Source organism: Prosopis cineraria, unplaced genomic scaffold (genome assembly GCF_029017545.1).
Source record: "Prosopis cineraria cultivar Desert tree isolate PC_DT_omini unplaced genomic scaffold, ASM2901754v1 PC12, whole genome shotgun sequence".
Taxonomy (NCBI): domain Eukaryota; kingdom Viridiplantae; phylum Streptophyta; class Magnoliopsida; order Fabales; family Fabaceae; genus Prosopis; species Prosopis cineraria.
The window spans coordinates 43,778,471-43,791,008 of NW_026555343.1; the positions used below are offsets into that span (position 1 = coordinate 43,778,471).

The 12,538-nt window shown below is 33.0% G+C and overlaps 1 protein-coding gene and 1 pseudogene across 7 annotated transcripts; one reads left to right on the plus strand and one right to left on the minus strand.

Moving 5' to 3' along the window:
- Positions 1–45: 45 nt before the first annotated feature.
- Positions 46–6,257, minus strand: LOC129288497 (MICOS complex subunit MIC10-like). 7 transcript variants are annotated; one of them, XM_054925109.1, is made up of 3 exons: positions 6,011–6,253; positions 4,125–4,255; positions 46–346 (listed from the first exon to the last, which is right to left on the minus strand). In XM_054925109.1, exons 1-3 carry the CDS (start codon positions 6,159–6,161, stop codon positions 260–262), a joined length of 369 nt encoding a protein of 122 aa, XP_054781084.1. In that variant the 5' UTR covers positions 6,162–6,253; the 3' UTR covers positions 46–259. The 7 variants fall into 7 exon arrangements, 3 of the variants coding, with proteins under 3 accessions (XP_054781084.1, XP_054781085.1, XP_054781083.1); XR_008588011.1 differs by lacking the exon at positions 46–346 and adding an exon at positions 718–1,026 and having other exon boundaries at positions 4,125–4,302; positions 6,011–6,255; XR_008588012.1 differs by lacking the exons at positions 46–346; positions 6,011–6,253 and adding exons at positions 718–1,026; positions 5,923–5,937 and having other exon boundaries at positions 4,125–4,302.
- A 969-nt stretch (positions 6,258–7,226) lies between these two features.
- On the plus strand, positions 7,227–12,300 carry LOC129289388 (phosphomannomutase-like; annotated as a pseudogene).
- The last annotated feature ends 238 nt before the right edge of the window (positions 12,301–12,538 follow it).

Below are 12,538 nucleotides of genomic sequence, written 5' to 3' on the forward strand. Positions count from 1 at the left end.
TCAAGATTTTGTCTTTAGAGATACCCGTAACGAGAGACAAAAAAATAGTTGAGAAAAAAATATAAAGGAATTCGTGATAAATGTAATCAACAAGAACAAAAGAAAAGTAAAAAACGCATATGTAGCGCAATATTCTTTAAATAATCCTCTTAAATCTCAATGGTTAAATCTCAAAGTGGTCTGCGGGCCGCTATTATTGATTGTGGCATGAATCCAATTGAGTTTTCCAAGTTACTTTGTCACTCCTTACGCTCCAGAGCTAATTCTCATTCCTTCCTTTTCCATGCCCAACTTGACTGGGGGTCATCCTACGACTTTGTGTCCTCAAGCTTTCAAATTCTGGCATCTGAAAATATACAAGGGTTGTATTGGGTGTTAAGTTGGTCTATTTCACACTATCTCGACTTCGTTTCAGTTTACTTAATCAAAATATAAAATTAGCATGAAGTATCACATCACGGTAACACAAAGGGAAATCTTGAACTTAATCATGTATAATAATATTTTTGTCACATCCTGAGCTTTTTTTTTTCTATTTTTTTGGATAAATTAGAACCATACGCACTGGAATAGCATCATCGTTCAAATCGATAAAAATGATGTTTTTTTCCCTTCTTATCAACGATAAGATGACTTATTGCAGAAGTACGAAAATTCCTTAGGAACTCTTGAATATTGCAAGTGCTCAATGAGGCAGGGGAGAAGGAAAAACTAGCCTTGTGAAAAGCAATTTATTTCTTTCTGCCAGACATGAATCATGACATTGCAGGAGTTCACAGGAGGGGAAAATACAGGGTAATGATGATTGTGAATCAAAGCTGCATCAATGATGTGCGGCTTTCGTTTATGGAATCAAGGTAGAACTACATACAAAACAGGGTGAATCTAAATCCCACCAATTATCTCTGAGAAAATTCAGTTTCAACAGCCACCAGTATCACTCTAACTAACCCGAGCCTTGCACGTTCTGGAAACAAAAAACTACTCTCGTTCCTGAATCTGATCCAATTCCTGAATAAATGTGTGCTGCAAGATAATGAGCTAAATTATCAGTCTGACATTGGCTGGTTGGTTCCCCAAACAATGAATATTCGATAATCGATCTTTTTTTCATCTTTTGTATTGGAAAAATAATAGCTCTAAGAACTCAGATCATAACAACATTGAGCTAAACAACATTAAAATATGTCATTATTTGGAACGACCAACACTATTATCAGCTTTTAGGAAAGGCTTTAAGAAAAATTACTAAACAACAGCAGCAGCAGCAATAAGCTTTATCCTACTAAATGGGGTCGGCTATATGGATTGTACAATGCCATTGTACAATGAAAAATTACTAAATCTTAAGAAAATATATATGCAATGAAACAACAAATCGCATCCTTCATGAGCTATGAATCATTTTTTCAAACTCCTTACGAGTTATAACACACAACATCCACACTAGTACTTAGAACTGTAACATTCTTAAAATTTAGTAATAACTAGAATGGGACACAAATAAGCTCCACGTAAGTCATACTATTCATGTCAAATGAACATGCAACTTGCTCTAGATTTATATGATATACAGATAGATATAGATTTTCCTAAAACTTAATTATAAGTCCCATAAAACTTATTGACTTTAATCCTTAAAAATAATTATGATTTTTAGGATCGCATAACTAACTTTTCAAGATCTGAGCCCTTAAACGTAATTTCCAAATTACTGCGAGAGGGCACTGGTTGTTAGCTTGTGACAAGCACAGGATCCATTGCCCACCAAGTAAAAACATGACAAAATTTTAGAATACACAGAATCAAGGACATGCATAAAGAAAATGTCACGTGCAAGCTAAATGATGAGAAAATTAAATTTTTATCAGTCGATAAAAGAAGGCATTTTCATAGGTCTATGTTTAGTAGTTCGGAGGAGGTTAGGATGTAATTGACAAAAAAGAGCTTAAATAGAGAGGAAAGAAATGTAATGAAAAACTTGCCTCACCGTGTTGTAAAATAATAATAAATAAATAAAAGCTTGCCTCACTGTTGTCTTTGGTTCTAATGATTGGTGATAGCCAGAAAAGCAAACTAAATGTACAAGTCTAATATACTTAATACATTATTTTTATCAATTCAGTTTGACTATAAAATGAATAATGACAATCCTTTGAAAGATGCACTTCACAAGCGCAAGATATTAGAAACGACATCAACAATGGCTACATAAATATCTCTACCAAACCCCCTCACATGAATGTCCTTTGCAAATGAAGTGTGAGGCAAGCACAAGTCCGTGGTTCCTTGCGCTAACATTTTCTTTTGGGTGCACTGAAATTTCATTACGAATTGGAATAAGAAAAAGAAAACTCTAGACCACTTGGTAAGAAAGGTTCAATACTATTTGCAAGTCCACCCAACAAGATTAAGCCATAAGAAGGTTCAGAAGTGGTTTCAGTAATACCTCTTCTAAATTTTTTCTTTTCGAAATAAGAGAAAAACGTTGGCTATGATTTATCATTTATCTCCTTTACTTCCAGGTTTAGATCTAAGAACAGAAGTCCTAAGTTTGAACCAGAATCTATTTATAACAATAGGATTAGATGGGACTAAAAAAAAGATACTCCCTCCAGCCTCATGTAATAAACAAATAATACGTGAATCAATATAAGTTGTCTAAAAGCAGTTGAAGTTCTTGATTTTGTCCCAAATAAAAAGTATTTCCTCCATCCATATATATAAGATGTTTTTAATTGAATCACGCAAACTAATAAAAGTTAATTATCTCATTAAAAGCACAGCAATATTCTAATTTTGCCCCTAATTATTGTAAATAAAAAATGAATCTCTTTTTCAAAAGTAAATTAATGAGAGTACTTATCTTTTTTTCTTTCCAATTTAATAAGGTATAATAGTCCATTTATTAAAAAACATGCTAATAACCTCTTATATTTAGAGGAAAAAAAAGGTTCTGAAAAACCTCTTATATATAGGGACAGAAAGAGTATTTTCCAACAATGCCTCTATTTAAATTACCACTCAACATGCATATGAAAAATAAATGGTGGCACGTGAACACAACACTGCTATGTTAATGGAGGGCAGAATATGCTGCAATTAATGAACCAGAGATTACTTGCTTGCTTTTTATATTTGAGACCAAACCAAGCCTGAAAAAAGTTTATTATATATGAGACCAGAGAGACCATAAAACTAGAAGCCCAGCTTGCTAGTTGATGACAGTGATACATACTATTTAACTTAGCCATCACACTATTTTAAGAAAAATCAAATTGGTTTAACCCAGCTTGCTAGTTTTCTATTTTGATTAGGACAGAATTATCCCACTTCAAGTGACATATTCTAGTTGGAGTAGGAGTCTGCTCTCCTTTTATTTTATATACATGTCCACAGTTGCCATTCAATTAATCAAAGTTCGGAGGATCGTTAATTTTGAGTTTCTACTGGTCACCAAGGTCTAAAGTCCTGGTCACCAAGACCTAAAGTCCTTTACCTCACGCTAATCACTACTACTGCGCCTTACTTTTAACATCAATCAAGATTGAACGAAATAAATACCATAACAGGACCTATTAATATTAGGAACCGCCCCCTTGTGCCAAACAACCAACATTCCACCTAAACCAAGGAAAACACCCTCAACACTTAAATCCGGAATCCATATGGACTTTACTGCAAATCCATCCACAAAGAAGATTTATTTCTCAAAAACATGAGAGTTCCCAACATATTATAAGTAATCTTGCTAGCCTTTGCTTTCTTCCTCATTTACCTAACTCTCTAATATTCAAAGAATTTTCACGGACAGCATTATTGAGCCACAAACTTGCCTTCATCACTAATTTATTATCAGTTTTCACCAGCATCAATCCCAAGTACTAAAAATTTGTGTTGATGCAACATTACAAGACCCTACAAAGGATTCATTTGCATGAGCTACGGGAATTAAATACTTCTTGCAGCGGTTTTGACTATTATCTTTGATAGTAAAAAGAAAAGATAGGAGAAAGAAAAGAAACTTATTCAAAATTTTACTAAAATGTCAACAAAGTAATGGTTACAGCTGTTGACATAAGCTCACCCAAAGCATACAGTAAGAGATAATAAGAAAATCCTACCTGATCTGAGATCTTAGGCAACACTAGCTTGGTAGATGATCCATTGAACAGATAAGAACATTCTGCATATGCAGATCCGATTCCCACTCCAGCACCAAAAGCTAATGATGCCCAGCGAGTCCCAGGACTCCCTAGTACAATAATAGCCAGATGAATTTGATATCAATATCTTGCCTTGCTGTGGTCAAATCAAACCAATTAAAATTCATTATACGTGGAACAAATGCCTGTAAAGACAGATGGTGCTAAGGAAATGATCATAATTGTGTTGTCAAAAGCAAGAGGCATCCACACCAGGAGGCTTCAATGCTCCCTTATGCTCTGGGTATATTTTAAAGAGATACAACACTTAAAGCCTACACAATAACCCATAACTATCAAGTTTAATATTTCAAACATAAGATAATAACAAAACATGGTCATTGTTTTGAAAGACTATTATTCAGCCTGATGGTTGTTTAGGATCTTATTGACAAAGACAAGCTAGATAATAGCCTTGGACCACCAGGAAGCACCAAGGTCCATGAGAGACAGTAAACAGCGTTCCCTCAAATCACCACTGCTAACCTTCTCTTTCAAAGAACCACTCTTCTTCATTTCTTCATCTCTGGCTCCCTTCTTTCTATTTTATTTAACTCTGTTAATCTGTTATGCACTCACAATTCAGCCAACCCTTCTCTCTCTAACTTTTCAACGTTCTAAACTTCTCTTTTTTTATTATTATGCTTGAATATTTAGCTTCTGTGTCAAATATATTAAATTAGGTCATATTCATTTATCTTCCATATGTACAGCATATTTCCAGCTCCCGACACCCCCCCCCCAATAATTTAGCATTTTTTGTCACAGGCAAGGGCTGTTATAGCAGCTCTCACCTTAAGGTGCTAAGGGCAGGATCTAAAGCCTCAAGTGTGCCTTTTCACATCTGTTCTTTGATATGAGCCACAACAGATAGAACTGATTTTGAAACCCCTCACCCACTGTTTTTCTTTTTCTTTTTTAAACATTGGCTCATATATTCTAATAAACATGCTCAATGACCTCAGAGGAAGAAAATGATCATCAAAAGGTAACTCAACAATGTTAAACAGTACTCCTTAATTCAAACGCTAGCATTTATCTACAGTAAAATGATTGTGAGGGGCTCCTTTTCATCTTGACTTGATCTCATAGAGTGATTAAACATCTAGTCGGGGTTAGCCTGATACATAAAAATGTTCTATCAAATAAACGATTATGGCACTTCTCCAGAATCAGAACCTAACAACACCGACAAGTGTGGCCCTTTTGCATGTAGTCGTTCATTATATCCTTGTGAATTTTAATATTGGATCGTATTCTTTTATTTCAGTTTAAGTGGATTTTCACATAGTGAAGGTGCAGTCAGGCCAATCTAATTTTAAACGAAATTCAGCCAAAACTGCCATGTCCCTGAATTTTTTATGAACAGGAATTAACCCAATCCTAAATTGTAGCATTCAACTAGGCAAGACGAAAAAAAAGGAACTTAAAAACAAAGTAACTAATTTCTTTCTCAGCTTCTACCAACTTGATTTATAAATGAAATGAAGTAGCCTATTTCAGGAAAAAAAAAATAAACTGAGGAAATCTAGTAGGCAAGCAAAACGATAACTCAAACTGAATTATCCAACAAAAAATAGCAGAAAAGGCGAACGTCACATACAAAATTGTCATGTTTCATAGTGCTAGAACGCCACAAACACGCCCGCGAAAGAATTGGAGAATGGGAAATGAAAAACAGACTTAACCTCAAAACCACCAGGAGACTGAGGATTACCAATAGGCCAGAATTCACAATAGCCTCGCAGAAGGAGAATGAAGAAAAAAGAGAATGATGAAATCAGGGATAAGGAGAAGGAGCTAACTGAAAAAGAGGAGACCACCAAAGGCACCGGCTAACGAAGAATGGAGGAAGCGACGGATAGAAAAATCAAGGCAAGCGTCCCATTTGGCATTCAGATCGTGTGGTGGATGAATGACTTCACTGTGATCAGCTATTTGGGTAGGAGCAACCATCTCTGCAGCTTTTTCCCCTCCTCTATCGGCTTGCTACTCTGTTTTGTTAGGTTTGTGGGTTTCTTTCCAAGCACAGCGCGGCAACCCAGCGAGAGCATTTCCACTGGGGAAACTAACACGTGGGGATCTGAATTTTTTTTCATATTTTTTCACAATACATCTTTTCATATCTAATCTTAATTATTTATTTAACTATTACTTTAATTTTACAGTGTGAGATTATTAATTATGATATTAAAATAAATAAATTATTTACTATTATCACTTAAATAATATTTTTGAAAATAAAACTATAATGCTTATTAATATAACCATTAAATAAATATAATATCTATTTTCATGTTATAATTAGCAATCTCACACCGTTGAATTAAAAATATAATTAAATAAATGATTGAAATTAAATATGAAGAGATATATTTTGAGAGAGTATGAAAAGAATTCAAATCCCATACATGATATAGGAACAAATCACGTTCAGGCCCAATATATTCAAATAACATGCCTTGATCATCTTTAAACTTACAATTGCAGATTAAAAATAATGGCATTTATTTATACATTCATTACTATTAAAGCTTAATCAATTTAAAACTTTAAATGAATAATAGTCAAAGCAATATTATTACAACCTCAACATAGCCAACGTCAATCGCTATCTCCACTGTGATGCTCTCACCCAATTTTTTTTTTTCCATATATTATTAAACATCAAACACAATCATATATATAGTCCATGAGCAAATGGATGATTCCACATTTTAGTTACTTGGAGTCAAATCTCAGTGTTTCACGCCCCCTTTTTTAAGGTTAATTATCCTTAATCAATGCAGATTTATGTTTAATGGTGATATGTAGAGTTCAAGGTTTTATAGTTTTACCCGTTGAAGCAACTAACAAAGGGACCAAACCACATAATTTGAGTACTCTAGGAATACCCACAAACTAACAAGGCAAAAAACCAAGACAGTCGAAATAGTCTTTGGGCAACAAATTCAACAACAATATATCCACATATCTATTTCATTGGGCTTGCCATTAATTTGAATCTCCACAACACCAGAGATGGTGTGCCTAGTTATCAATGTGAGTAGTTCTTCCATTACCATTGTGGTATTCATCCTAGGACTTACATTTAAAATAATATGCCCATGAGGTCTTAAGTGAGTCCAAAATTTAGGGCAAATTTGGTGCTATTGGTGTTCATATTTATCATTGCTTAACAATCTTAAAAGATATTTTGTCATACTAGATTGATTGTGCAGCAGCTCCCTGAAATTAAACAAAGTCTTCCTGCAAATAAATAGAGACACAAAATAACAAAAATTCTTAGAATAACTAAGGTAATACCAGCATTGATGAAGCAATGAGAGAGGATGAGAGAAAGCCCATCTTTTTGGCTCCTCAAAAGCATGTGGCAAGCATTGCCTTTTATAAGCAGATATTTCAAAAATTGGGCAGTAAAAACACATTTAAACATAATTAGAATATAGTTTCATGTAATAATTGGGTTTGATATGTATGTTACAACATAAGTTATTTTAAATAGTATTTTGCAGGAATTTATAAATTTTGCACTTCATTACATTGCTGACTTGGATATTCCTATCAAGAGGTTAGTGGATCTAGAGGCTGATCACATAATTTTCATATTGGTTCAACATACAAGAAGCTCGTGATATGCATGACATAATAATATCTTTAGGGGAACAGTTATAGAATTGAGCAATGGAATGCTGAATGTTTCACCAATTGGTCGAAACTGTAGCCAAGAAGAAAAAGATGAATTTGGAAAGTACGACAAGGTGGTGTATTTTTAATATTATCTTGTGTTGATCGTTTTCATGAATTGATATTACGCTGGGTATATATCTTTTTCTGAGAGTTTGCATCTTGAGTTCTCAGATTCACAATATACGCCCAAAAATGGTTCTGTCCTACGTGAGAAGTTTGCTCGTCTGAACTTAACATTCTCGATTGGAGGACAGATAAGTTTTTATCTGCGTGACTGAACTGTCATGATGATGTTATGACCTTTATCTGTCAAATGATTGGCCAACAGTTTTTAATCTGAATCCACTCTGCAGGTTTTCCCTCAAGGTTGGGATAAAACTTACTGCTTGAGATACCTTGATGGCTTCGATGAAATCCACTTCTTTGGTGACAAAACCTACAAGGTCATCAATAAATTTATTGTGTATTCAAATTGTTCGTATCGAATCGATCACATCATCACTGATGAATTGATCGTCCATTTTCTGCCTCCATTGAAACATAGGCTAGGTCATTTTGATATCCAATCAATCTGCATTTGCTAGCAGCCTCTGCTGATAATGATAGGTCAGTCTACTGATGGAATGACCATAATGGGTAGTACCCATTCTTGAGATTGCCCAGAATCCTTTTTTCTTACTTTTAAATCTTCTGATGAAGTATGCTGCAAAAAGAAGTTCCCCTCATCTTTTATTTCTTTCTTCAAAGGAACGTCTAATAAGAACACAAAATTGAGGCAATTTCATTCTCAAAGCCTAAGCTATCTTCCGATATCTAATTTTCCATGACTTGTTTCACGTGCTTTTTTATTCTTCACCATTGTGATAGATTCCAAGATCTCTTACGCATGGAGTAGCCTCGAGTTTTCTATTATCCTCTAGCGCCTGCTAGCTTTCATGTTAACTTCTTCTCTGATCAGGGTGGGAATGACCATGAAATTTGTGAATCAGAGAGAACTGTTGAGCACGCCGGTTGGTTGTTTTCTTGACTTGAAGATATCGGCGAACTTGTGTACAATTATAGATCATATCTACGAACTTGTTTACACGACTGAGATTAACATCCGTTCTTGGATTCCAAGTTCCTAATATTTTTTGTTTGCTTTTCAGTTGCAAGTTGTAAAAGGTGTCATAAATTAGGACTTAATCATCAGACTAACTATATTAAATTAAGGACTAACTTAAAAAAATTATCCTATAAAAGATTAACTTAAATAAATTCTTAATATGTATTTTCACAAACGATTCAATATAAAAGGATCTCAAATTTTTAAAATATTTCAAGAACTCATATCATTCAATTAGACATATGCCGGAGCATGATAAAGAAAACACATCAACATGAGAGAAAAGCTTCCCCCTTTATTTTTTCTTTATGCCTTATTCAACAATAAATATATACATATTTATATCATAATACTTGACCACTCAAACCCTTCCATAACTAGCAGCGAAGGGCCAAGGTCTCAATCACATTTATCATAATAACTATTATCTAATCATCATACTCTATATATCATCTATTCATCAACAGCACATCATATGCATGAATTTTTCCTTTTTATTTACATATAATTAATATCAACTGCTTACCCTTGGACATCCAAAACACAAGGGGAGACCATAACAATATTTAAGTTCTCAATCTAAGCAGATATTAACTATTTCTACTTGCACAAATATTTTGACCCATTAATATAGCACAAGCATCAAACTACATTCTCAAAGACCCAAAATATATTTCCACCCAACACAAAACCCATAATGCAAGTAGATCAATAATATATTATCCTAGTTGGCAATATTATAAACTAAATACGCATATCAAAATAAAAAGAAAAAAGCTTACAGAAGTGATTATTATCACTTGGCCTAATGCTCCTTTTCTCTGTTCTTTTAAGATGAGTTAGCTCCTGTAATATGTTAAAAGAGAGGGGTGAGTACAACCACTCAGTAATCAAGATACATCTAAGTTATACAAATGCATGATAATTAATCATGAATGCAAGTGGCTAATAAATTTATCAAGGTGACCATGTAAACAATCACATTAATTACATGTTAATCACATTAACATCTAACTAATGTGAACAATCTCAAGAATAAAGTCAAGTACAAAATTTGCACAAATGGCCATATATACATTATTCGCATAATTATTACATATTCTCATTTCTACAATTATAATCATATTCTCGATATACTCATCAATCACTCAAATGGCATGATAATAATAATATGCATAACAATATCTTCCTTATATCCCCCATTATTTCCTCTAACATGAAATCCGTGGGCCAACAACCGAAAGGAATCGTCCATATGATGAGACTACCCAAGGCCTTAATCATATCGTGATGGGCTACCGGGTTAGGGTTACCTTACTCATTTATGAACACGGTTTTCCCTACATCACACACTATGGGTTGTCATATCCAAAACTAGCTTTACCCAAAATTTCAGATAGACCAGTAGAGTCAAATCCCTTAATAGGAACAATGCTACAATACCTTATAAGGTAAATGGTGGCTATAACCTCTAGGATTATTGGTTAATAGCCAAGTACCATATAGATTTTGCAGAACCACTAACTTCTTCACTAAGGCGAACTCTCGCCATATGATCATGCTCATGAGAAAATGCATTTCAAAAGCTCGTATATATATAATTCACAATTATCCCACATGCTCATCAACTTTCTTGCTCAATAAGTATCAAGAATCATCATTTTTCAATCATGCCTCTTGCATCAATTTTATATTCATAAACCATATTAGCAACATATAAAACTCAACATGTTCATATACAATTCATCACTATATATAATCCACAATTTATAATCAAGAGTGTACACCACATCATCAACCATCAATCTCATTACTAACATCAAGTCACAATTAAGTTGGTCACAAATTATAGGGTCTCAACAAAGCCACATGCATTATAAACAACCATTTCAAAATTTAGATATATATATTCTTTTGTTTCACCAACATAATTAATTAATCAACATACAAATGTATAAAATAGATTTTTCCTGGTTATCTCAACCTTTGAGAGATCAAAAGTTACCCCTCAAGTTACAACACTTCCAAAACTTTTCAAAACTTGAATGGTGTCAAAAGAAAATTAATCTACAATTGATCATATCCTAATGTGTCAATAATATTATTAACACAATTTTCACTCATACTCTAACACCTAAGTTTTTATTTCATTTTATTTCATTTTTTTAAGACCTTAGTCTTAGCCTCTTGAGTTTTAAAATTTAATTTCATGTATTTGAACCTATTTACTTGGTTCAATAGTCTCCTTCACAATAATTTCATTGAAGTTTGGCTAAAAACATCATTTAAATAATTTTCTAATATCAAAATTTTCCTTTTTATTCCAAAAATTCGCACATAAAAATATCTAAAAATTGTAAACTTAATTTTAACTCTAAAATCATTATTCTATAACCATAATAATTTATTTTTATCTCAAATAATAATCTAAATATCAATAAATTAATTTATATTTTCAAATTTAATCAAAAATTTACTCATAGAGATTTAGGAATAAACACAAAGGCATCAAATTTCAATCATATCAATAAAACAATACTTTAAAATATTTATTATACTACCAACAACCTCAATAACTAAATTTACTCATCAGAAATTCATTCCTCTTTCAAACCTTAGGTTTTTCAAAATCTCAAAATCTGCAATCTCAAGAGAAAAAATGACTAAGAAAAATATTTAGAACATTTATCTAATTTTAGAATACTTAAAATTACATTTGAAGTATCCTATTATAGAGCTTTACTTTCGAAATCAGCTCCAGTTATGATGTCGCTTGCTCCCTGTGTGCGGAAGAAGGAATGAAGAAAAGGGAAGAGAAATGAAAAGGACAAGAGACGTGTTGGTTTTAAAACACAAAGTGAGTCCCATGTCAAATTCACGCCCCCTCTCTCTTTCTTTCTCTTTTATTTTCTTAAATTTGCACACGCACAAATCAATTATTTTCTTTTCTTTTTGCACTATTTACACATCAACATACACAAAAGCAAAAATTACTTTCCCCCTCTTCAATTTTTTTCTGTTCCTTGTCCTTCTTCTTTCTTTCTTTCTTTTTTTAATAATATTATTATTGTTATTTTTATTGACTATAAAATCATAACTTAGGATTTAATCTAAGTTAAATTCAATAATAATCTTTTAACTAAAATTATTTATATCTAAATATTTCTCAAAAATTACTCATTTACTCCAAATTAACTTAATTAATCTTAGATTAATTTTTTGGGATGTTACACAAGTCTTGAAGATACAATAAAGCAATGTAAAGCACTCTTCATGGGAAACCCTAACAGCAATTCTTAAGATTATTGCAGCAATATTTTGTATGCTTTACTGAATGAATGCCTTGCCGGTCCCCCTAAATGCTATTTTTGTGTTGTATAATGGCAGAGGATTACAATGACAACTATTCCCTGTTTGTTTTTAGCACTTTATTTTTGGTGCCAATAACCAGATGAGTTTTCGAGTAAATATGATTACTAGAGCGCCATTTTGCGAGATTGATGCTGGTGATTTGATGTGAAAAGCATAACCCATTATT

Coding starts and splice junctions, on each gene's coding strand:
- LOC129288497 (XM_054925108.1), bottom strand. CDS start 6,161: ATGGTTGCTCCTACCCAAATAGCTGATCACAGTGAAGTCATTCATCCA. Junction 4,256..6,010: donor TGGTGGTCTCCTCTTTTTCA/GTTAGCTCCTTC, acceptor TTATTGTACTAG/GGAGTCCTGGGACTCGCTGG. Junction 2,317..4,124: donor TGCCTAAGATCTCAGATCAG/GTAGGATTTTCT, acceptor ATGAAATTTCAG/TGCACCCAAAAGAAAATGTT.